At 39.5% G+C, this 27257-nt stretch overlaps 1 protein-coding gene across 6 annotated transcripts in view; it reads left to right on the top strand.

Moving 5' to 3' along the window:
* The window catches only part of Ttc28 (tetratricopeptide repeat domain 28), a 567342-nt gene that overhangs the window by 281207 nt on the left and 258878 nt on the right, over nucleotides 1–27257 (top strand). For all 6 annotated transcript variants that reach the window (XM_047560776.1, XM_047560775.1, XM_047560773.1 and 3 more), the window contains exons 4-5: nucleotides 5869–6141; nucleotides 7101–7231. In XM_047560776.1, the coding sequence (XP_047416732.1) occupies nucleotides 5869–6141; nucleotides 7101–7231 (404 nt within the window). The remainder of the gene's footprint in view (nucleotides 1–5868; nucleotides 6142–7100; nucleotides 7232–27257) is intronic.

The raw sequence follows: 27257 nt of genomic DNA, 5'->3' as shown, positions 1-27257 counted from the left end.
AGGATCTTACTGATGTTTAAGCCGAGATGAGGTTGTAGCATACTGCTGCTGCCAACCATTCATTTAATAATACAATTAGAAAGTGAGATTGAGTTTACCTTTATTTGTTCCTCTAAAGATGCCAGGGCTGCTTCTTGCTGAGGGTTCTCTTGTGTATATTTTCTCTCCTTTTGTTAATTCAGTAATCTAAAGTCTATTACATTTATGGGCTGTACCTGTTGTGTTTCTAACAGCTCCCGAGGATCCCGGGAAGCTGCTTTTATAAAATGCCAATGCAAAATGGCTATTGAATGCATTGGCTCTTCTCTCAGGGTCAGCTGGGGCTCGCCTTTTATTTGCCTGGTTGTCCACCTTCAATAGACTCTTTCCCTGACTTTCTTTTAGATGCACTTTTCACAGGAGACCTGTTTTTGAAATGCTATGTTAGAAACTCAGGCTTCCTCCCAGTCAACAAGATTAGAATCTAATTCTAGCACTGCCATTTGCCAGTCCACTGACTGAGAAGGGCCCTGCCCCCCTGTGCTCAGTTCTCTCTAGAGGGAGATGGTAGCACGCACCTCCTGATGTTTTGAGAGCCAGGCCCTAGAATGAAGGCAGCTCTGTAGGGTGCCTTCTGCCTTGCAGATGATGTTCCGCTTCTCACTGAGGAGTGGAAGCAGCAGCAGTATCAATCTGCTCTTGTGTTTTGATGGCAGAAGGTACACTTGCCAGTACACAAGGTTCTGCATATGAGCATTTGCTGAGAAGTTTCTCAAGGCATGAGCATTAGACAACTTGCTCCCTTTCGTTCTCATCTCCAGATGTTCCCAGCTAACTCCCTGCAATTCTTGAAAAACACTGTGGTTTCCATTACGTGTCTGAATTCCCATTCAGACTTCCTCTGAGAAGCCTCCCCACACCTTCCCTTTAGAATCCCAGAGCACCTTCTACCAATTCTAAGAACTCTGGCTTGAGAGCCATCTCATTATTTTATATTTTACCAAGAAAGAAGACACTGATGATTAAATGCTGGCAAAGACCTTTCTTATCACTTTTTATTTATATATATTGAAAGAACTCTTTTAGGCCTATTCAGACATAGTGGCAAAACATTGTGAAGCATCCTTGAGTTCAGGAATCCCAAATTCAGAAATGTTAACATGTGAGTGAATGTACACCTCAGAAGTAATGAGGATCACGTGTCTCTCAGCTCGGTGTTTTATTGGCTTCTACTACATCCCTACAAACTCTTCACATGTCAGGAAATGTGACTTTGTTTACCTTAAATTCTTAAAGGCTTTACATTTCAAAAACATACCTGTGGATCGATCAGTGTTGTGAAGGGTCTTTTGTTCTTATGGAGCTGGTTTGACCTTGACTATTTCATGTATTATGCATAGATTCTGGAAAGAAAAACATCTTAATAGCTATAGGCTTCAAATCTCTATTCTATCTAGCCTGACAAAAATCACAAAATTAGTCTCTTTTCTAAACACCCATGTTTACCCTAGAATAGGAATTAGAATAATAAAGTTGGAAAGAATCTTAGAAATCATCTATACATTTAAGAAAATCATCTTGCCATCTTTTAAATCAAAAGCATGTACAGGGGGCTGAGGATATGGCTCAGTTGGAAGAGTGCTTGCCTTGCAAGCACAAGGCCCTGAGTTCAATCCCCAGCACCACAAAAAAAAAAAAAAAAAAAAAAAAAAAAGAAAAAAAAAGATTCTTGAGAGAATTAATAGGGACCATGAGATGAAAAATAAATAAGTCAAAGCTGTTAAAAAAAGAAAGAAAAGAAAAGAAAAAAGCATGTACGACTAGCCAGCAGGAGACTTGATAGAGCCAGGAGTCAGAGACTGGCCTGGGCAACTTAGCAACACCCTGTCTCAGAAACAAACAGGAAAACACTCATGAACATTTTGGGGGCTCGGGATGTACTTCAGTGGTAGAGCACTTACATACCGTGTGTAAGACCCTGGGTTCAATCCCCAGTACTGCAAAAAAACAAAACAAAAACAAACCATGTACAACTGCTAATTACAGCTTCTGATTAGTGAATATGGACCAAAAGCAAAGAAATTTGACATTAAAATTTTCTGAAAATTTGCATACAGTGAAACAGACAATTCTGTGTATATACCTGTACACATGCACAGGTGTACACATCCACATCCACATATCCAGTTATGTACATGTGCACATGTATAGATTCGTGTAACCATTGCCACAGTTACATTTAACAAAGCAGAGGGGACTGAGGCTGCTTGGCTTGGAAATTTAGATCTTTTCATCCACAACTGTTTTCTCCACCATTCTACATGAGCTTCTTACCCTGACACATGTTCTCTGGTCAGAAGCGGCCTGCTCAGCACTCTTCATTCTCTGCAGCCATCTTCTCACGCCTCTATTTAGGACAAACTCTTTGCATCCTTTGACTCTGAGAAAAAAACAAAGACCTGTCTGAGTCTGACCCTTTCTTCAGGAAATCAAGTTCTGCTTCCAGGAAGTTTTCCAGTCGCCACGGCTGACCCTCCCTTCCTGTCAGCTTCACGGTTACCTTCACGTTAACATTGGCCTTCTAACGCACACACACTCTCTACAAGTGGGAATCTGCTCTCTTCCTTTTCATTTTTTCAATTTCATTTCATCTAGTGAAAACTTGTACAATTAAAGATTTCTTTCTCTTTTAGGAATCTTTGGACTGTTGTAATGTTCTCTTCTTTCTACTACTGTTGTACAGTTTTAGAGGCTTAATTAGATGGTTCTTTTTCTAACTTAGTCATGGTTGCTATGGGAAAAAACATCTCCAAATGAAGCAGAATGTCTTTGCTGGCCATCAGTCATTGTGGGCTGTCAGAGTCTGAACAATCTTCCGGTATTTTAGGAATTCCCCATTTTATGCTTCTGCTTTTTGCCTTCTACTATAAGAACTGAAAGCATCAAATCCTAAACTTCCCCACCTTTGAATTAGGAGCAGAAGGTTCAGAGAAGAAAGGACAGCACAGAATTATTTCTGGTGCTGGCGGGTGGCAACAGCGATGTCCCTTTTCCAAGGGTGGTGATCAGTGGTAGTGACAGCATTGCAGCTGTGGTGTCCGTGTTGAGTGGCAGCAATTATGTTGCCTTCAGTAGTCAACTTTGGTGGCACGATTTCGATTGTGGGTTTGGAGGTCTGGATTTTCACCCTTCCCAAGAGTCACTGGGCATATTTCTCTTCTACTAAAACCAGCCAAGACTGGTTTCTGTTGCTGGAGCCTAAGAATCTTGTCTGGTGTTTCAGAGTCTGGGCTTAGAGCCCTGTAATGGGTTCTTATCTCGGATTCTTTCCAAGCTATCTAATGTTGGGTGAATCTCTTAAAAACTCTGATTCTTAACCTAGCCTGGGGTTGCACGCCTGTGATCCCAGAGACTGAGGCCTGAGACAGGAGAATTGAAAATTCAAGATCAGTCTCAGCAACTTAGTGAAACCCTGTCTGAAAATAAAAAGTAAAAAGGACTGCAGATGTAGCTTAGTGCCAGAGTGCCTCTGGGTTGAATCCCCAGTACCAAAAATAAAATAAAAACACAAACAAGTGGTTCTGGGCTTGGTGATGCATGCCTGTAATCCCAGCAGCTCGGGAGACTGAGGCAGGAGGATCACGAGTTCAAGGCCAGCTTCAGCAACTTAGTGAGACCCTAAGCAACTTAGTGAGACCTTAAGCAACATAACGAGACCCTATTTCAAAATAAAAAAATAAAAAGGGCTCAGTGATTAACCACCCCTGGGTTCAATCCCTGGTACCAAACAAGACAAACCCCCAAACAAAACAGAACAAAAACAAGCTCAGGTTTCTCATTTCTAAAATGAGGGTATTTTTAACATATTTTCTTAGTTGTTGATGGATTTATTTTATTTATTTATTTATATGTGGTGCTGAGGATAGAATCCAGTGCCTCACACATGCTAGGCAAGCTCTCTACCTCTGAGCTACAACCCTAGCCCAGATGGGGGTATTTTAAAAGTCTTTCAGTCCTAAAAATCTATTATTTTTGTTTCTGTTAACTGGCCAGTGGGAGGCTGCTGTGATCATCACTGGCTGCCAAGTTCATCAGCAGGCACCACCAAAATCTGCTCATGGCATCTCAGTGTGGTATTGTTCTGTTCTGGCAGTTCCTGGGTTCCTGTGTTGTACCTAACCCTATTGGTTAGCTGGTGTTTATGGGTACTGTGCACTGCTTGCATCTTGACAGGTGTAAAAATGTTCTTTGTTCTCTGTTTAGTGATCTGATTGAAGGGAAAAAATGCTTTAGGCACCAGTAAGTTTCAAGGTTTCCGTGGTAATGTTGATTCAGGCGAGAGCCCCTTAGTGGAGAGTTGAGAAGTCATAAATTGTAAAAATTACATTTTAATGCAGTACTGTTGGCTAGGAGGTTCAAGATTTAAAGAGACCAACTCTTGTATGGTTTTTTTACATGTGTATACTGAAACAACTAATGCGAGATAGTTTTTCAGGAAAGCTAACATCAAATGGTTGTGAGTGCCTTCTCCTTACAGGGCAATAGTTAATAGCTTTGTAATTGTCTTTAAAGAAAAATCAAAAGGGAGCCAGGGGAGAAGGAGCATGGAGGTCATCTGCACTCAAACCCAGCTCAGATGGAGACAATCCCTGTGCTTGTCGCCTTTAATCTATGTCCTTCACAGACACCACATGAAAATAAAATGAGATCAACAGTAATTTTATCTTCCATCTTACTTTACTCAACACAGATGATTTCTTTGTGGTCTTATTTGGTAATTTTTTTTATTTGGGCAGATTGGCCTCAGAAGCAGCAGTGGACATTGGGTTAACAGTGAGAATGGTTAGCTTTTATTAGTAGAGCTTCCTTTATTGATTCTTCTAGGAAAAAATAAGGGCAGGTTTTATTATTCAGTTATGCAAATTCAGGTTTTTTATAAAATACTTTTTAGATGTTGATGGACATTTATTTTATTATTTACATGTGGTTGTGAGAATCAAAGAACCCAGTGCCTCACACATGCTAAGCAACCACTCTACTGCTGAGCTGCAACTCCAGCTCCTCACATTCAGGTTTAATTAATGTTTATTGAATGTTAGGAATTTTCACCTATGTGGCAGTGGGGAGTTTTTTGGTTTGTTTGTGTTATCAGAGATTGAACTCAGGGGCACTCAACCACCAAGCCACCTCCCCAGCCCTATTTTGTATTTTATTTAGAAACAGGGTCTCACTGAGTTGCTCAGGGCCTCGCTTTTGCTGAGGCTGGCTTTGAACTCTCGATCCTCCTGCCTCAGCCTCCTGAGCCGCTGGGATGACAGGCAGGTGCCACCATGCCTGGCACAGTGGGGAACTTTTAAAATCACATGCTCACATTTTACCACTTGCTAAAGTTATTATAACAGTTTAAATAGACCTATGGTGGCCCTCAAATTATCTGGGAAAATATTTCAAAAATTGACATGTGGGATAATTTTTAAATAATTAATGACCAATTTGTGCAATACTAACTATAACAGTGCAAAACAAGCTTAGCTACAAGAATTAATGCAGGCGGGAGGAGCCGAGGATGCTAGCCCCGAAGATGGGGCTTGAAGATGCAGTTGCAGTGTTTGGAGGAGGCAAGACAGAAAAGAAGCATTTGGGGAACGTGGCCTATCATGGTGGCAGGAGACCAGAAGAGAAGAGGAGCGTGGCCAGCACATGCGAGAGCAGGAGAAGGAACTGCTGAACCGGGCAGGTGCTTCCAGTCACATGGATGAGTGGGCAGTAAGCAGGGCACCAGGTTACAGGGCGAGGATTTGGACTTGAACTGGGTCATAAACATGTGCTTCTAGAAAGTACTGGAGTTTTGTGTATAGTCCTGCATTCTCCTCTTTTCTTTTTCTTCAGACTCCCTGGAACCCACTTATCAGCAGCTTCAGAAAATGAAACTGGACAAGAGTCCCTTTGTGGTCGTGTCTGTGGTTGGGCAGGAACTCCTGACGGCTGGCCATCATGGGGCCTCTGTGGTTGTCTTAGAAGCTGCTCTGAAGATTGGCACCTGCAGCCTCAAACTGAGGGGCTCTGTTTTCTCTGCCCTGAGCAGTGCTTACTGGTCTCTCGGGAACACAGAGAAGAGCACTGGATACATGCAGCAGGACTTGGACGTAGCCAAGACCTTAGGTAGAGTCACGCTTCTCTCCTTCATTTCAGTGCAGAAAGGAAACAAAGCCGATTAACCTGACATGCATGGGAACAGCATGTACCATGAAAAGTGGGTGTGTCTCTAGAATATTCCCTGTTTCAGAGTACTCATGACTTTAGGGCTTCTCATATAACAAGGTACTGAGGTTCCCAAAGGGCCAAGAGAGGTGGATTAACATATTCATTGACTTCCCCAGAGATTTGTGCTCACTAATTTAATTTCCCAAATGATGATATTGGAGAGTAAATCTTTTGTCTTAATTCTAATTTTTGGCACCAGAAGAATACCTCATTTTGTTAAAGGAGATAGGACAGTTTAGGAGTTAAAAACATGTTCTATGGAGCCAGACGGCTGGGTTTAGTGCCTGATATTTCCTAGCTGTGTGATTTTGGATAAACTTCCTGACCTCCGTGCCCCAGTTTCCTCACTTATAAGATAAGTATGACTTACGACTATGATGGTCATCGTGATGATTATTTAAGGACATACAAGATGGCAGGAAGAGCAAGGATATGGTGAATTACCACCAGTGTACTTGTAAGGAAGCAGTAGGTTATGTAGGTTTGAAATCAAATGACTGAACCAACAAGCTGATAATTGTTCAGAATCAAAGGTCATTAACAGAGAAATGAGGAGATTTAAACAGCAGCTGGTTTGTGTCGGGGTCTATAACCTCTCATTTCCAGGACACCTAAGTGCCTGACTGTAGTTGTATGTTACAACAATAATAACAGCTGTCCAGAGCTTTAAGTTCTAGAACGTTAACTTACCATATAGGGTCTTGTGGAAGAGGCAAATACTTCTCTTAAAGAAGAAAGGTAAATGAAATCTGAGCTAGCAAATCTGTACCTCTTAAATTAAGATGACCATTATATATTACAAATAATGCTATAACTTAGAGAAGTTTTATCTTTTTTTTTTTTTTAATCCAATTCAGGTGACCAGACAGGAGAATGCCGAGCTCATGGGAATCTGGGCTCTGCATTCTTCTCCAAAGGAAACTACCGGGAGGCTCTCACCAACCATAGGCATCAGTTGGTGCTCGCCATGAAACTCAAGGATCGGGAGGTAGGAGTTCACCTGTAGATAAAATTTTTTTTTTAAACAACCTGACTTCCTTTTATCTGTTCAAAAAATGTTTCAGATATCTTAAAGTATTACTTTCTGAACTTGATCGTCATTGATTCCTCCTTTCCTTGACCATCAGGTGTAAGATGTCTGCTGCACATAGGCCCTGGGTTTATGGAGATAAATAAGAACTTGTCCCTGTCCTCAGGACCTGATAGCTTGGTCAGAGCATTGTTCTTATTCTCTTCAAATGTACCATGAAGTCGCACATAAAATTAGGAAAAACTGTACATTGTGACATATTCATTAAATTGTAAGAAGCAAACGTGCTTTGTTTGAGGTCAGGTATTACTACTGCAACTCCTTTGTATTATTTCTTCAGGGGTCTTTGACTCTTATGATGGAAACATATTAAGTTCATTCATAGACCTGAATTATAACGATACATATTATCCTAGTCTTTATTAGCAAAATGGAATGTAATATTCCCAAAAGGTGGTAACTAGTAGATGTGACTTGGGTAACAAACACCTGCACTTCTTCTCTTCATGGAAAGAGGATGAATCTGGAGTCAGTAGAGCCAACTCTGTGCCCAGCTGCAGTCCTTCCTGGCTGAGGGGTCTTGGGGAAGTGGTTACTAGCTCCTCCTTTTCTCCTCTGTTTTCTTTTTCAGGAAGTGAAGGGTATTTTGTTTATCCCACTCACAGTTGTGGTAGGGTTATAAGCATACACCTGAAGTGCCTAGTTCAGTGCTTGGAATTCCATATGGCATTCCATAAAAATTTCATAAATGATAGTTTTTATTATGATATTAATAGAGAAGAAATGATTACTAGCAGAGGCAACAATAAGTTTATGACTCAATTTGTATGTCGAGAAATATGTTTAGTTATATTCATATCTCAGAATTCCACTGTGGGACATCATAAAGATTAATTATATTATTTAAATGATCCAGCAGCTCCAGGTCTCTGAAATATGGTCAGGCACCAAGAGCTGAAGGACTTGGTGAAGAAACAAAATGTCTTTGAAAACCAATAAGAGCCAGATGTGGTATGCACCTGTAGTCCCAGCTCCTGGGGAGGCTGAGGTGGGAGAACCACTTGAGCTGCGGAGTTCAAGTCCAGATTGAAGGACGAGATAGCAAGATCCTGTCAGAGAACAAAGAAGCCAGCTAACAGAAGGGACCACACCAAAGGGCAGTAGACTTAGCAATTCCTGTCTCCAGAGAGCTGGCCCCAGCGTTTTTCTCATTACCCTTATTTTACCAACAGTTCTTATGAGCCACATGATCTGATTTCTTGATGTTCTGGGAATGAAACAGGAGCAAGATTTCTAGAGACAGATACACTGCTGGCCTTAAAAAGCGAGAGCCAGGATTAGGAACCAAAACAGCACAGTTATCTAGAGGGGCCGTTTAGTAAAGGGACAGAGAGCTGCCAACTCAGGAGCTGTTTCTGTGTTCTTTTCCCCTCACCTTTAAAAGGTACGAATCAGCCAATTCCTGGGTAGGGAGCAAAGGCGTTTCACTAGGGTCACAGTAATACTGAACACTATATAACAATTCAGCCAGTATCATTCCCTGGCGTTTCCCCTTTCTCCCCCACCCACCCCCGCCTCCACCCCCCACCGGTCCCTTTTCCCTAATCTACTAATAGATCCCCCTTTGGTTTTCATGAAACAACCCCCCTGCCCCCCCCCCAGGGTGAAATATTCTTAAAAAATCATTGCATTATGAAGACAGGGGCCCTGAGAGGATACCGTGCCTTTACCTCCTCTGAGCATCTCATCTTAGAGTTGCCACCTATCTTAGGTGCCTCTTTCCCCTTCTGTCACCCCTTGCCTGGCCACACTGCCGTGGTTCACAAGCCTGCCTATCCGCAGCTTGCTCCATACTCAAGAGCGAACCGGGGGGCTGACTTTTAAACTCGCTTCTTTCTTCCAGCCACCACATGTTTGTCTAAGTGGAATAATTCCATTCATTTGTCTTCTTAAAGTTTGTAATTATTAGGTGGGTGTGGTGGCACATGCCTGCAGCCCCAGCGACTTAGGAGGCTGGGGCATGAGGATCACAAGTTCAAGGCCAGCCTCAGCAATTCAGTGAGGCTCTGTCTTAAAATAAAAAATAAAAAGGGCCGGGGATGTGGCCCAATGGAAAAGCATCCCTGGGTGAAATCTCCAGTACCAAAAGAAAGTTTCCCATTATTATCTCTTTAATAATCCTAACAACCCTCTAGAGACTATTTCCCCTTCATGCTGGCCCACGTGGTTGTCACTTGGCTGAAGGAAGCCAAGCTTGTTCTGAGATGTCACTGCTGGTAGCCTACACTGCTGCCTGGTGCTGCTCAAGCTTGTTTATCTGATTCCTTATCCGACCTTTGCAGTTTGCCTTTTCTCATGCTATGTCTCTCTTCTGTTGTGTTTGTCTTGAGTTATAAGAGAATTTGTTTTCTTGAAATTTAATGTTATTTTCTCACCACTTAATTTTTTGTTGATAAATTTATTTCCTATATCTGAGACATAGTTCAATGACACTTTCAGAAACCTTTTCTTTTTTTGGTGTGGTGAGATCTGCTCTCTCAGCAAGTCTCAAGTGTACAACCTGGTATATTAACTGTACCCTGCTGTACACAGAGCTCAAGACTTGTTCATGCTGCGTAACTGACACTTTATGCCTTTTAACCAACGTCTCCCTGTTCCCCTTGCCTCGTACCAGGAACCGCCATTCCGTCTACTCTCTGCTTCTATGAATTTGATGTTTTTAGATTCCACATTACTGAGATCTTACAGTATTTTTTTTTCATGTGTCTAACTTATTTCACCTAACACGAAGTCCTCTAAGTTCAGCCAGGCTGTTTCAAAAGGCAAGATTTCCTTCTTTTTTTTTAAGGCTGAATAATATTGTGGTATGTGTGTATGTGTATGTGTGTATGTGTGTGTGTGTGTGTATACCACAATATCTTTATTCATTTGTTGATGGACTCTTAGGTGGTTTCCATATCTTGGCTATGGTGACCCATGCTCCAGTGGACATGGACATTTCTCTCAGTTTTAAAGACTGTTTTTCAGTCCTGCATCTTACCTGCCTCTGATTAACAAGAAGTCTTTATTCTTATATCTCTGAAACCAATACCAATTGATAAGACTAGAGTTAATATTGGTTCAGAACTTAGAAGAATATACAAAGGGCCTAAAAGGGAGTGTTAAGTAACAGATGTTTTATTTAGGTTTAAAGTTTTAGTTGACCACTCTCTGGGCCTCCATTAAGTGTGGAATCTAATCTCACAGTATGCCCAGGGCCCCGGGTCTGGCCTGTGTGGTCTGAGGTTGCTCCCCTTGAGTGGCCTACATTCTCTTTGAGGCAACCCTTTAGCGCACAAAAATGCTAAAATGTGCTTGACAATAAACAACAAACACTGTCTTCTTCAATTCGAGATTTTGGAATTCTAGAGGAGCCAGGGACTTGTATAAATTTGAGGAGGCTTAATTAAGCAACTGCAGCTCTGAATGGGCTCTCAAACCTGGTCAGCACATCTGTTATGCTTTGCTGAATGATAAAAGTTCATCAGTAGAGTCACAGAATCTTGGGGTCAGGAAAGTCACAGAATCTGGGTTTTTTTCAAAAGTTAATATTTGTTAGTTCTATCCAATTACATATGAAATACGTGAAAATAGTCAGCCATAATATACCACAATGTTAATAGTTTGGGGTATTCTCTTTTGGTCGTATACACAGTTATACTTGTTTATTTAAGCCAAAATTGAAATCCTGTTGTGGGACTATTTCATGATGTGATTTTTAAAAAACTTTTTCCCCAACTTAATTTTTTAAAAGATCTCTTTGTTTTATTAATAAAATACTGAAAGTCTTGTGGCTTTACATATATATCTTTTTTCATCTGTCCCCCTCCTATTTTATATTTAGGTTTTTTGGCATTGTAGGATAGGAGAAAACATTCCTATAGATAGGTCTTTGAACACACTGTGCCCTTTCCTTTGGTTAAATTGTAAGAAATGGACTTGTTTGGAAGAGCAGCACCCTGTCTCTCCTTGGACATAGGACTCATCACTCAGTCCTCAGTGTCCCACATCCCCTTTCCCACCCCTGACAGTTCTGAGCATTGGAATGAAAACTGGAAAGTCAGTTTGGTAAGTTCAAAAAAGTAGTGTTTTATAGTGTTAATTTGCATTTCTTTGAGCACTATTTGGGTTGACTATTTTTTCTAAGTTCTTTTGTAAACAACTTTATGCTTAAATTTCTCTCATAAAGAACTTTAATATCAACCTGTTTGGTATTTTATACTGAGATTGTTCTATCATCCCACTGTGCTGTAGCAGTTGGTGTTATAGTAACACACAGTTTGCATCACTGTTGCCTTGTGACACATTCACCTCTGCTACAGGTCCTAAACCCTTGCTCTTTTTAAAAATGTCTAGGATGGGCTGGGGTGGTGGCTCAGTGGTAGAGCGCTTGCCTGGCATGTGTGAGGCCCTGGGTTTGACACTCAGCACCACATATAAATAAATAAAATAAAAGATCCATTGACAACTAAAATAATATTTTTAAAAAAAGTCTAGGATATGCTGATCACTACCCATCTAATGAATTTTAAAATTATTTTGTCAAATTTTGGAGAATCCTCCATTGGGGTTTCTATTAAATCTACATATTAACTAAAGAAAATTGATGTAATTTCACTTGTCAGTCTTCTGTTTAGGAACCTACTCTGTTCTTCCACTTATACTTTAATGGCCTCTCATTGATATATTCTTCACATTAGGTTTTTTTTTTTCTTCATATTTAACATATCTCATTGGAAATGGGCTTTTTCCCCATGTTTTAAAAATCATTAATTATGGCATATGGGAAAGATATTCATGTTTCATGTTTTGTAATTGGCCATACAAAAATTCTCTTAATAGCTCATAATTCTTTGTTTATTTTCTTGAAACGAAAATTGTCTGCAAATAATGATCAATTTGGACACTTCTGTCCTTACATTATAGCCTACTTTTTTCTCTTAATTATTGTACTGATCAGAAATTTGAGAACTCCATCAAGTAGCAGTTACATGCTCTTCAGTATGAAAAATTCAGAGAATGTGCTTTTTTATGATTATCCTACTCTCAAATTGAACCTTGTTTGCCCTTTATATTATCTTTATAATGAAATAAAATGCAGGAAACTGCCTTTTGAAGCGAAATTGACCACTGTAAATGCTATGAATGGTGAAGATACCAAACTGCATCTTCTTGATTCTTGCATCTTGGGCTACAATAAATTTTATGATTTCCCCAAATAACAAGAGAGCAACCTGAAACCCATTTTGTCTGCTTACCTTTAAGAAGCAATAGGTTTTTCTTTTATACAATTACTCTCAGATGCTTAATAGGAGAGGTGGTACCTTCTCCACAGGATTTTTCATTCTGACTAACCTTCTGTCTGCTCTAATGGTTTCAAAATTAATTTTAGGTGCCCCCAGAGACCTTCCTGCAGGCTAATATTAATTGTCAGAAGAGTGTATAAATTACAGTGTGTTAAAGATGTTGTTCTCTATTCAGGAAATCTGATACGCAAATATCCTGATAATTCCAAAGTGTTTTATCCATCTGATCTTTTTCCTGAGCTTCCTATTTCTCTACCTCACTGTCTCCTGAACACCCACCTTCAGTCTGCTTCTGTTTCTGCTGCTGCCCAAACTACCTCCTCCCTTTACTCTCATGTTTGGTTGGTTGCTGGGTCCTCTTCTGTCTCTAATAGAAATCTCTTTTCTGCCTTCTCCCTTCTGCCATACCTTTTGCATGGACCACTGCAGTAGCCTCTTCTAAGAACGTTTCATACTTCCTAATAGAAGTTTTATAACAAGTAGAGGAGAAAGGGTATGTCCTCCTTGGGTCTGAGAGCTGAGCCTGGAGCTGCTGCCTGGGTACGCCATTTCCTTCCAGTACAATGGAGAGTATGAATTTAGGTATTTGACAAACTTGGGCTTGAATTTTGGTTCTCCCAATTTGTTACTCTGTAACCCTGAAAAATATCTAATTCCTTTAACTATACCAATGAACACAAGTTGCTTCTAATTCTTGTCTGTTATATATGTTACATGTATCTTTTGATGAACATCAGCATTTATTTCCCTTAGGTGTTTAGTCATAAATATATTTAGATTTAGTCAATATTTTTGCCAGTTTTCTAAAGTGGTGTTCTAAGTTATATCATCAGCAATATAAGGGATTATTAAACCCTAATGAAATAAATAAAAAGTAAAAATAAGAAGGAATTTGGAAACACAAGCGTCTGAGCCAGTAACTCTGTATGTGTAATTAGGTGTGCAGTTAATTTATTCATGTTGTGAGAATTAAATGAGTTACTTTGTAGGAAATACTTGCTTAGCCCAGTGCCTGAGACATAATAAAGATTCAAAAGGATGCTGTTATTGAGATCTGGGCAAAAGGCCAGCCAGTGTAGATAAGGAAAGGCTGGGTCAGGAAGATGGGGCTGATCCAAGGGAAATGAAACGCTAACAGCTCCAGAGCTCTTCCCTCTCCTCCAACCTGTTGCCAAGGTCACCTGCCTCCAGGGAATTGTTCCTCCCAGCAAGGAGCTGTTAATTAGTACCCTCTGGTGGTGGCTTCTTTCCTGCTCTTGGCCACTCCACCTTTTGGGCAGGATGGGAGGAGGGGACATGAGAAGAAAGGAAACCCGGACTCTATAAAAGGGGCAAGACTCCCCACCGCTTGCCCTGTGTCACCAGCTCTAGACTCCCTCCTCTCCAGAGGAGCCTCGCTCTCTTTCTGTTCTGTCCTTTGAATAAAACCTTGTGCTCATGCCTCAGCATTTCTCAGGTGTTCATCCTCGACACCAGGGGACGGGCCCAGTCCTGATTTTCAAGGCCGGTTTCGCTGTCATGTTGGGCACTATCATTGCCATCATGGCGTCTGGTTTCGCATCCCTCTTAGCACTTGGGTGGCGTGCTTTCCCTGACTTCTGAAGCCCTGTCTTCACTTTTCCCCGACTCTGGTTTCTTATCCATCCAGTCCATCTTCTATAAAGCCCTTGAACTACCCTTCTGAAGTTTAGATTGTCCCCTTGGAAACCTTTGCGGGCTTCCTCCTGCCTCCAGGTAAGGTCCAAACCCCTCCCGACCTTCCCCGCTGCTCTTCCACGCTGCTCTTCCACGAGTGGCGAGTGGCGATCTCACACCGCGTGCAAGTCTGTGCCTTATGTCTTCACCCTGTTCTGGTCCCTGTGTGTGGAAGACCCGCCTTCGCCCCTCAGCAGTGTTCTCCTTTTCTGGGTGCGGCTCTTCCTCACTGAAGCTCCTTTTCACTGCCCATCTTTTCCACTCAGTGGCATACCCACAGTCGGGGAGTCCAGTTTATTAGGCTTTTTGACTTTTGTGTCCTGTTGAAGGAAATGTTTGTGCTTCCCAAGGCCATGAAGAAATTCTCCAGTGGAGCTTTGTTTAGATCCCCAGCTCCTGGGAACTGACATTCCTGTTTGGTCTGGGGTAGGGGCCAGAGTTCCCGGTTTTATAAGGACGTCCAGTTGACCCAGCACCATATATTCAGGATGCTGTGCTGCTTGTTACTTTTGTCCTTCAGTTAGGTATAAAGAATTTAAGGACTTTGTATTCCATTCTGTTAATCTGTTTGTTTTATGTCCATAGCATATTGCCTAATTACTGTAGCTTTTCTTCCTCTCTCTTTCTCTCTCTCTCTCAGCAGTGGGATTGAACTCAGGGCCTCATACATGCTAGGCAAGTGCTCTATCACTGGCTATGTACCCAGCCCCGCTGAAGCTTTTTAATGGGTCTATTTATCTGAAAATGCAATTCTTGTAGCTTCGTTCCAGTTCAAGATTGCTTTGACTATTCTGGTTCCTCACATGCATGAATGTAATATATTTTAGAATCAGCTTGTCAGCTCCCCCTTCCTCTGCATGAGCATCCTGCTAGAATTTGAGTTGGAATAGCATTGAATCTATAAATATATTTGAATCTTACATTTTATAAACATGGAATATTTCTCCATTTAGTTAGGCCTTATACATCCCTCCAACAATGTTTTGTACTTTTCAATGCAGAACAATTGCACGTCTTTCTTTGGGGGTGTGTTTGCTACTGTAAATGGTATTTTTATATTTTATTTTTCTCTTTCTATGCTGTTTGACCCAGGTAGTCAGCAACCCAAGGAATAGGATTATTTGCTCAATCATCAGTCTTCACATATTACTTTGTTTTATTTTCATTATATTTTTAGCATTATATAAATAATGTACATTGGTGTAAAAGATCACAATGCTGTCTTTTAAAGAAGTAACCACTGTTGCCAGTCTGAAGTGTGTCCCTCTGCATAGGTAAGTCCATGACGGTGTCCATACCATGTGTAGCTATTGAACATTGAGTCTGGATTGAGATGTGCTGTAAATGTAGAATGCACTATGGGCTTCCAGGCCTAGAATGAGCAAGGAGAACGTGAAATATCTCATGACTGTTTATATTGATTTTTACATAGTGGCAATACTGTAGATACCTTGGATTAAATAAGATATGTTAATAAAATCAATTTCACTTTTCTGTTTTTATCTTTTTAGTGGTTGCTAAAAAGTTTAAATTACATTTGTGGCTTAATTTTTCTTAAATGGTGGGATTCTAGCCCATTTTCTATGCCTTTAAGTATAGTTTTGTTTTCTTTTTTTACTCCTTTTTTAATGCCAAGAAAATGAGTATACTTTAGTGCTAATTTTTTCTATTTTCATTTTAATGATTTTGATTGACGTAATGTTTACACTTATTTCAGGGCACACAGTATGATAATTTGATGTGTGTGTACAAAGTACAATGATAAAATCAGGGTAATCAGCATGTCCATCTCCTTAAGTATTATAATTTCTATGTGTTGGGAACCTTCAAACTCTTCTCCTTTAGTTATTTTGACAACATGATAAATTATTGTAGACTATAGTTGCTCTGCTATGCTCTAGAACATTAGAACAAATTCCTCCTTTTGAATTGTAATTTGGTATCGATTATCCAACCTCTGTCTCCTTTGCTGTTCTCATCTCAGTCTCTGGAGACCACTGTTATACTCTTTACTTCTATGTGATTAGCTTTTTTACCTTCCACAAATGAGTGAATATGTGATATTTGTCTTCTTTGCCTTGCTTTGTCAATTAGCACAATGTCTTCCAGTTCCACACATGTTGCTGCAAATGACAGAGTTCATTTTTATGACTGAGTAATATTCTATCACAGATATACAGCACATTTTAAAAAAACCACATTTATCCATTGATGAACTTCTTAGTTGATTCCAGATTTTGGTTATTACATGGAGGGCTACAGTAAACATGGGTGTGCGGATATCTCTGTAATACAATAATGTTATTTCCTGTGGACATACACCCAATAGTGGGATTGCTAGATTATTCTTCTTTTACTATACTGTTTTGCACAATTGCTATACCAGTTTACATTCCCACCAACAGTGTATACTTCTCATCTCTGGTCTTTTTGATAATAAGTCATACCACCAGGTATGAGGTGACATTTTGGTCATTTTCCTCTGTATTTTCTTTCTGATTAGTGATGTTCAGCACCTTGCCACATACCTATTAGCCGTCTGTATATCATCTTTTAAAAAATGTCTCTTCATGTTCTTTGCCTGTTTTTCAGCTGGGTTATGTGGGACATTCCTGTTGAGTCGCATGAGTTCCTTATGTGTCTGTATTCACCCCTATCTACTACATGGCTTGTGGGTCTCCCGCTTGCTTTCTCATTTTTGTTGATGGTTTCCTTTGCCATGCAGCTTTCGTTTGAAGTAGTGCCACTCGTTTATTTTTTCTTTTGTTAGCTGTACCTTTGTGTCATATCCAGTATACATTCAAAATTAAAAGATCCCCCAAATCTCTTACCAGAAAGGCCTATTCTGAACATATCAGCACTTAATTTTCATCTTTTAGATTTCTTTTTTCAAATCGAGGGGTAAACTGTGGTCCTCAGGGATCCCTGTCACAGCGCCTCATTTGTTTGCTATGGAGGTCTTCCCACTGTGTAACTGGATTCTTCTGTAAGGAAGGGATCAAAGGTTATTTATGTCATCTGTCAGGCTCATTTGTTCATCCTCTACAGTTACTGCGTGCCAGGTGTGGTGACAGTCACTCTGGGGGTGAAGATGAATTTGCTCTTGTTCTTCCTCCAGGCGCTCAAGCCTCCTGGCAGGCTCCTAGCATCTGGGCTAGGGCTGAGGAACCTTATGCCTGAAGGGAAGCATCCAGGTGACAGTAGGTCAAGAGGGCTCTCCTCTCCTTGCTTTTATGAGTGGTGGCCTTTGTTTTCCTGGAGCTGGAGAGAAAGTCTTAGGAAGCTGACCACTAACGAACTACAATTGTCTTTTCTTTTTTTGCAATTGACTTTGCTGTTAGTAACTCAAATCTGAAGTTCACACTCAGTAAGAATGCCTTTTATATTCTGATACTGCCTCTCACATAAAAGATCTTTTAAAGTGAAATTTGATTCTTTGTGAAGAATAAATGTGCATCATAGTTGTTATCAATTTGTGACACCTGAGGGTTTGCATGAATAGTAACTGACCAGACGAAAAGAAAAGACTCCTTGACTTTGTGAGAAAACTGAGCCTTCTGGATTTCCTGTAGGATGTGGCTACAGGAAATTAATTAGATGATTTTTGATGACATCATTCTAACCATAGCACTTTCTCTGAAAACAATGCTATTTTTCTTGGAGCTTCTTGCAGACATTTTCTACAGCGTGTGTATTATTATATAATTTGCAGTAGTGCTAATACGAAATCCATACAAAGGTTAGTGGCATGCGCATGTGTGTGTATATGTAAGACAGAGACTGAAAGAATGTAGTTGAGGTAATTATTCTAGTTCTGTTAGTACAAGAGAGTGGGTTAAAAGGTAAAAGGCATCCCATTATAGGAGAGAACCTTATCCTCAGGGGGAGTATTGGGTTCATGAGGGAGGGTTGGAACCTTTTCTGGAGTATGTCTATGGACTTGAGAAACAAATAGGATTGTTAAATGGCAACTCTTGAATCTCTGAAGACTGTAGGACTGGAAAGTAGACACTTATGAAGAATGGAAACAGGGCAGCAATCTCTTGATTGCACTCTTCGTACTTTATATTATGAATCAGCTGAGTCCGACCTTTTGGACCTGTACTGAGTTATAAAAGGCTCTTTTTCACCTGCTGATAAAATTAGTTATCGCCTCAAAAATTCACACCCATTGAGTGCGTGTGAATGATGCATCATGTGTTTGCAAGACACTGCCCTCAGCTGTTCCATTTTTTCCAGCTATATTTTTCAGGTTCTACTTTATCATCACTCTCCATTATATTTTTAGTGGTACTCTTCCAACCATAACACTTTGTAGTTTCTTCTTTTCTAGAGAAGAGGGGATTTCTGATTAGGAATTAGGATGTCTAAATTCAATTCCTGGTTGTCCATGAGGGGCCATATCTGATGGGTAGGCTTCTTCTGGAGGCCTCACGAGCCGCTAGCTCATCATCTGTAAACAGGAAGACTAGATTAGATAATTAGAGCCAAGTTGCCTAACACAATAGTAATTAGGTAGATGTGGTAATTTAAATTAATTAAAATAAAATGACATAAAAAATTCAGCTCTCCAGTCACAATATCTATATTTTAAGTGTTCAGTAGCCTAGTGTGACTGGTGGCTACCATATTGGAGAACAAAGAAAAAGATTTGTGTTAGAAAGTTCTACTGGACGATGTTATTAAAGTCTCTTTAATCAGAAGACAAAAAATGCTTCAGTATGAATCATAAGCTATCTTTTTATTTTTACATGTTATTTGCTACTTATATTAGGTTCACTTGTATTATCTGTAGGTAAACAAGGGAAAGAGGGAAGGTCCTATTTCTATTAATGGCAAAGTTGCTCATATTAACCACACAGAACAATTTTAAACTGAGTAAAATAGAAAACAAGTGACTATGTGGAGACAAACAGGAGAGTAATTAAAAGTAGGGAGAATTGAAAGAAAATTAACACTTGGAAGAAGGAAATAAGATTGGTTTCTTGTTTCTATGAAATATTTGTTTGTTTGCTTTTTTGCCAGAATGCAGGTCCCAGTCCCACAGTGCTATTGAAACTATGTGGAAGCCTTTATTCTTATTGATTGAGGAATCAGAGGACAGAGTTTGGCTGCAGCAGTAACTAGAAAGTGAGGAGAAAATCCTGGAAAACAGAGCCGCATAGGGGAACCCCATACTTTATGTTTGACTACTGATCAGGTCACCCTGAAATAAGCATGTGAGGACAGAGTCCAAGTAACAGCTAAAGCTAGAGGACTGAACACCGATTTCAGCTGCTGCCCACTGCAGGAGGAATAGTTTGGTAGTGTTAAGTGCCTGATAAAACAAAAATGCTCATACTCCATTATAGAGTAATACAACACAATTCCAAGCATTTACAATGTACCATTTACGATGTCCAGAATGTATTCCAAAACTATTAAACAGATGAAGAAACAGAAAAATAGTTCTCATACTCAAGAGAAAAGGCATTGAATAAGAGAGATCCCAAGAACAAAATGTTGGGATTGTTAGAAAAGGGATTATAAACTGGGTGCAGTGGCACATGCCTTTAGTATCTCAAATGAATTTTATACATTAAAAAATCATCTGCCAAGCTTGGTGGCACACATCTGTAATCCCAGCAGCTCCAGAGACTGAGGCAGAAGAATCAGAAATTCAAAGCCAGCCTCAGCAACTTAGTGAGGCACTTAGCAACTCAGTGAGGCACGTAGCAACTTTGTGAGAGCCTGTCTCTACAAAAAAAAATACAAAATAGGGCTGGGGATGTGGCTCAGTGGTCGAGTACCCCTGAGTTCAATCCCTGGTACTCCTCCCACAAAAAAATCATCTTCCCTTTTTTTTTTTTTTTTTTTTTATCAAAAGCATGTACAGGGCTGGGGATATAGCTCAGTTGGTAGAGTGCTTGCCTTGCATGCACAAGGCCCTGGGTTCGATCCCCAGCACCGGGAAAAACAAAATAAAACAAAAAAAAAAACCCATGTACAACTAGTCAGATGTGGTGGTGCACGCCTGTAGTTGCAGTTACTTGGGCTGCTGAGGCAGGAGAATCACTTGAGCTCAGGAGTTTGAGGTCAGCCTAGGTGGTATGGCAAGTCCCTGTGTCAAAAAAATTTTTATTACAACTATATTCAGATACATAAAGTAAAATATGCTATATGAATGAACAGATAGGAAATCTCAACTGTGAAATAGAAACTAATAAAGTAACATGAAATTCTTGGACTGAGAAATTCAATATCTGAAATAAAAATATTGATTGGATGGGTTTAATAGAACTTTCAAGGTGAAAGAGAAAGAGGCACAAACTTGCAGCAAGATCAATGGAAAGCACCCAATCTGAAAATCAGAGAAAGTAGATTAAAAATAACAAATAGAGACTCAGTGCTCTGTGGGATAATAGCAAAGGGTCTTACTTAGGTATAATTATATATGTGGTGCAAAAAGATAGAGTAGAGAACATCATATAAATAGAATATTCATAGAAATAGTGTCTAAAATTTATTCCAAATTTAGTAAAAAACAAAAGTATAGATTCTAAAAACTCAGCTAACCTAAGCAGGACAAATACAAATAAAACCACACCTATGTGCTTTATAATAAAACTGCTATAAACCATTTATAAAGAGAAAATCTTGAAAGCAGCCAGAGAAAAATGACACATTACATAGAGGGGAGTAACAGACAAATTATGGCTGATTTCTTACCAGAAACAGTGGAGGCCAGAACAAAAATTTAAAGTTCTAAAAGAAAAAATATCTGTCAACCCAGAATTCAGTAAGCAGCAAAAGTAATTTTCAAGAGGGAAAGCAAAATGAAGATTTTTTTAAGAAATATTCTTTTTAGTTGTCAGTGGACCTTTATTTGTTTATACGTGGTGCTGAGAATCGAACCCAGTGCCTCACTCATCCAAGGCAAGCTCTCTACCACTGAGCCACAACCCCAGCCCTGAAGATGTTTTAAAAAGTGAAAACCAAGAGAACTACCAAGAGGCCTGTACTATAAGAAATACTACAGGGAGATTTTCACGCTGAAGGAAAATAATATCAGACAGAAGCACAGATCTTCAGGAACAAAGGAAGAATACCAGAGATTATAAATATAAAAGACTACATCTATTGCTTTTCTTCTTAATTTCCAAAACATCATATGATAGTTTAAGGTAATAATTATAACATTGAATTGTGAGGTTTCTTGCATAAATGGATATTTGTATTTTATTCTCATGTTGTTATTGAGAGCATGAAATGATACAACCACATTAAAAAAAGATCTTCGAGTTTCATTAAAATCTAAACATACCCCACCCCTGTGACCCAGCAAGAACACTCCCAGGTACTTACCTCAGAGAATTGAAACTATATGTCCACAAAATGACTCATATACAAATGTTTATAGCAGTTTTATTCCTAATAGCAAAATCTGAAAATAGCCCAAGTGTTCCTCAGTAGAATAAGGGAGATATATTAGCTGCTGCATATTTATAAAATATGTGCAGCAACAGGAATAAATCTCAAACACAGTAGATTCAGTGAAAAAAAGCCAAACACAAAAATGGGATGCATTTTATGATTCCAGCAATAAAAAGTTCTAGAACAAGCAAAACCAGTCTGTGGTGAAAGCTGTCACATCTGTGGTTATCACTGGGACCCTGAGGTAGGGACAGGGTTTGCCTGGGAGAGTAATATTCCATTGTATATATATACCACATTTTCTTTATCCATTCATCAACTGAAGGGCATCTAGGTTGGTTCCACAATCTGGCTATGGTGAATTCAGCAGCTATGAACATTGATGTGGCTGTATCTCTGTAGTATGCTGATTTTAAGTCCTTTGGGTATAGGCCAAGGAGTGGGATAACCGGGTCAAATGGTGGTTCCATTCCAAGCTTTCTGAGGAATCTCCATACTGCTTTCCAGAGTGGCTGCATTAATTTGCAACCCCACCAGCAATGTATGAGTGTACCTTTTTCCCCACATCCTCGCCAACACCTATTGTTGCGTGTGTTCTTGATAATCGCCATTCTAATTGGGGTGAGATGGAATCTTAGTGTAGTTTTGATTTGCATTTCTTTTATTACAGAGATGTTGAACATTTTTTCATATATCTGTTGATTGCTTGTACATCTTCTTCTGTGAAGTGTCTGTTCATTTCCTTAGCCCATTTGTTGATTGGGTTATTTGCATTCTTGGTGTAGAGTTTTTTGAGTTCCTTATATATTCTGGAAATTAGTGCTCTATCTGAAGTATGAGTGACAAAGATATTCTCCCACTCTGTAGGCTCTCTCTTCACATAACTGATAGTTTCCTTTGCTGAAAGAAAGCTTTTTAGTTTGAATCTATCCCAGTTGTTGATTCTTGCTTTTTTTAAAAATTTATTTTTATTGTAAACAAATGCGATACATGTTGTTTCTGTTTGTACATGGAGTAACAGCATACCATTTGCATATTCATACTTTTACATAGAGTAATGATGTTTGATTCATTCTGTTATTTTTTTCCTTCCCCCCCACCCCTCCCACCTCTCTTTTTCCTCTATACAGTCCCTCCTTCCTCCATTCTTGCCCCCCTCCCACCCCCATTATGTGTCATCATCTGCTTATCAGTGAGATCATTCATCTTTTGGATTTTTGAGATTGGCTTATCTCACTTAACATGATATTCTCCACTTTCATCCATTTGCCTGCAAATGCCATAATTTTATTATTCTTTATAGCTGAGTAATATTCCATTGTATATATATACCACAGTTTATTTATCCATTCATCAGTTGAAGGGCATCTAGGTTGGTTCCACAGTCTGGCTATTGTGAATTCAGCGACTATGAATATTGATGTGGCTGTATCTCGGTAGTATGCTGATTTTAAGTCTTTTGGGTATAGGCCGAGGAGTGGGATAGTTGGGTCAAATGGTAGGTCCATTCCAAGTTTTCTAAGGAATCTCCACACTGCTTTCCAGAGTGGATGCACTAATATGCAGCCCCACCAGCAATGTATGAGTGTACCTTTTTCCCTACATCCTCTCCAACACCTATTGTTGCTTGTATTCTTGATAATTGCCATTCTAATTGGGGTGAGATGGAATCTTAGTGTAGTTTTGATTTGCATTTCTCTTATTACTAAATATGGTGAACATTTTTTCATATGTTTGTTGATTGCTTGTAGATCTTCTTCTGTGAAGTGTCTGTTTATATCCTTAGCCCATTTGTTGATTGGATTATTTGTATTCTTGGTGTAGAGTTTTTTGAGTTCCTTATATATTCTGGAAATTAGTGTTCTTTCTGAAGTATGAGTGGCAAAGATATTCTCCCACTCTGTAGGCTCTCTCTTTGCATTGCTAATAGTTTCCTTTGCTGAGAGAAAGCTATTTAGTTTGAATCTATCCCAGTTATTGATTCTTGCTTTTATTTCTTGTGCTATGGGAGTCCTGTTAAGGAAGTCTGATGGATCCTAAGCCAACAAGGTGAAGATTTGGACTTACTTTTTCTTCTATAAGATGCAGGGTCTCTGGTCTGATTCCGAGGTCCTTGATCCATTTTGAGTTGAGTTTTGTGCAGGGTGAGAGATAGGGGTTTAGTGTCATTCTGTTGCATATGGTTTTCCAGATTTCCCAGCACCATTTGTTGAAGAGGCTATCTTTTCTCCATTGCGTATTTTTGGCCCCTTTGTCTAGTATGAGAAAATTGTATTTATTTGGGTTTGTGTCCATGTCCTCTATTCTGTACCATTGATCTACCTGTCTATTTTGGTACCAATACCATGCCATTTTTGTTACTATTGCTTTGTAGTAGAGTTGAAGATCTGGTATTGTGATACCCCCTGCATCGCTCTTTCTACTGAGGATTGCTTTAGCTATTCTGGGTTTATTATTCTTCCAGGTGAATTTCATAATTGCTTGCTCTGTTTCTGTAAGGTACATCATTGGGATTTTAATTGGAATTGCATTGAATCTGTATAGCACTTTTGGTAGTATGGCCATTTTGACAATATTAATTCTTCCTATCCAAGAACGTGGGAGATCTTTCTGTCTTCTAAGGTTTTGTTTAATTTCTTTCTTTAGTGTTCTGTAGTTCTCATTGTAGAGGTCTTTCACCTCTTTTGTGAGATTGATTCCCAAGTATTTTATTTTTTTCGAGGCTATTGTGAATGGGATAGTTTTCCTAATTTTTCTTTCCAAAGATTCATCACTTATGTATAAAAATGCATTGGATTTATGAGCATTGATCTTGTAACCTGCTACTTTACTGAATTCACTTCTGAGTTCTAAAAGTTTCCTGGTGGAATTTCCAGGTTCCTCTAAATATATAATCATGTCATCAGCGAACAGGGATAGTTTGAGTTCTTCTTTTCCTATTCGTATCCCTTTAATTTCTTTGGTTTGTCTAATTGCTCTGACTAGAGTTTCAAGGACGATGTTGAATAGAAGTGGTGAAAGAGGGCATCCATGCCTTGTTCCAGTTTTTAGGGGGAATGCTTTCAGTTTTTCACCATTTAGAATGATATTGGCCGTGGGCTTAGTGTAGATGGCCTTGAATCATGTTTGGGAGGGCTGTTTCCACGGGGCGATCCAAGATAGTGGCTAGAGGGGGACTGCATCTCCAGTCGCTCCAGAACCCAGGATTCAAGAAGGGGAGGCATTGAGAGACTCGGACTAAAATAGAGCCACGGGGTGAGTCTCCCCCACCTGGTGAAGCTCGGCCTGGGCGGCAGGCATGGATAGGGGCGGCTTATCAGAGCAGGGCAGGGCAGCTAGAGTCTTCCCCAGGTAGCCCTGCACACTCCGGCGGTGGGCTCCTCCCACACGGCCAGCTTCTCGGAGCAGGCCCCCCAGTGAGAGCCTTTCCGCACAGAGCCAGCTCCAAGCCCTGGAACCAGTAGCGGTTTAGGGGCAGCTTTCTTTGGAAGCACTGCATTATCAAGTTCTTCCAAGACTTCAGGCTACTGAAGGCTGGGAGGTGATACACTGGAAATCTACAGGGACACTGTAAGCCAATAGAAGAAATCTGCAATATCTCAGAGTCCCACTGACATCTGACCAATATGAGAAAACAAGGGAAGAAAATATTCCAAACAAACCTAGATACTATATCAATAAAAACCAATGCAGCACAGCAGAAGAAATGTCAGAAAGGAAGTTCAGAATGTACATAATTAAAACAATCAGGGAAGCAAACGAGGAGATGAAAGAGCAAATGCAGGCATTGAAGGAAGAGATGAAAGAGCAAATGCAGGCATTAAATGATCATACCAATCAACAGTTAAAAGAGCAAATACGGGAAGCAAGAGATCATTTCAATAAAGAGTTAGAGATACTGAAAAAAAAAAAACAAGCAGAAATCCTTGAAATGAAGGAAACAATAAACCAAGTTAAAAACTCCATAGAAAGCACAACCAATAGGATAGAACACCTGGAAGACAGAACCTCAGACATTGAAGACAAAATATTTAATCTTGAAAACAAAGTTGACCAAACAGAGAAGATGGTAAGAAATCATGAACAGAATCTACAAGAATTATGGGATATCATGAAAAGGCCAAATTTAAGAATTATTGGGATTGAGGAAGGCTTAGAGAAACAAACCAAAGGAATGAACAAACTATTCAATGAAATAATATCAGAAAATTTCCCAAATCTGAAGAATGAAATGGAAAACCAAGTACAAGAGACTTATAGGACTCCAAATATACAAAATTACAACAGACCCACACCAAGGCACATTATTATGAAAATACCTAACATACAAATAAAGACAGAATTTTAAAGGCAATGAGAGAAAAGAATCAAATTACATTCAGGGGGAAACCAATAAGAATATCAGCAGATTTTTCAATCCAGACCCTTAAAGCTAGAAGGGCCTGGAACAACATTTACCAAGCCCTGCAAGAAAATGGATGCCAACCAAGAATCTTATACCCAGCAAAACTTACTTTCAGATTTGACGGCAAAATAAGATCCTTCCATGATAAACAAAAGCTAAAGGAATTTACAAAAAGAATGCTGGCATTACAGAACCTTCTCAGCAAAATATTCCATGAGGAAGAGAAGAAAATCAACGATGCAAATCAGCAATGGGAGGAACTAGCCTAAAGGAATAGCCAAATAAAGGAGAAACCAAATCATGTCAAAAAACAAAAATGAGTCAAATGACTGGGAGTACAAATCATATCACAATAATAACCCTGAATGTTAATGGCCTAAACTCATCAATCAAAAGACATAGACTGGCAGATTGGATTAAAAAGAAAAATCCAACAATATGCTGCCTGCAAGAGACTCATCTCATAGAAAGAGATACCCATAGACTAAAGGTTAAAGGATGGGAAAAAACATACCATGCACATGGACACAGCAAAAAAGCTGGAGTATCCATCCTCATTTCAGATAATGTGGACTTCAAGCCAAAACTAGTCAGAAGGGATAAAGAAGGACATTACATGCTGCTTAAGGGAAGCATTAATCAGCAAGGCATAACAATCATAAATATCTATGCCCCGAACATTGGCTCATCCATGTACGTCAAACAAATCCTTCTCAATTCCAGAAATCAAATAGACCACAACACAATAATACTAGGCGATTTTAACACACCTCTCTCACCACTGGATAGATCTTCCAAACAAAAATTGAATAAAGAAACCATAGATCTCAATAACACAATCAACAATTTAGATTTAACCGACATATATAGAATGTACCCTCCAACAAAGAACGAATACACTTTCTTCTCAGCAGCACATGGATCCTTCTCTAAAATAGACCATATTTTATGCCACAAAGCTACTGTTAGCAAATACAAGAAGATAGAGATACTACCTTGTACTCTATCAGACCATAATGGATTGAAATTAGAAATAAATGACAGAATAAAAAACAGAAACTTCTCCAATACCTGGAGATTAAATAATACATATTATATGATGAATGGATAACAGAGGAGATCAGGA

This window comes from Sciurus carolinensis, chromosome 8 (assembly GCF_902686445.1).
Source record: "Sciurus carolinensis chromosome 8, mSciCar1.2, whole genome shotgun sequence".
Lineage (NCBI taxonomy): Eukaryota > Metazoa > Chordata > Mammalia > Rodentia > Sciuridae > Sciurus > Sciurus carolinensis.
Note: the sequence above shows the minus strand (reverse complement) of the source record. Positions and strands in the feature narration are given on the sequence as shown.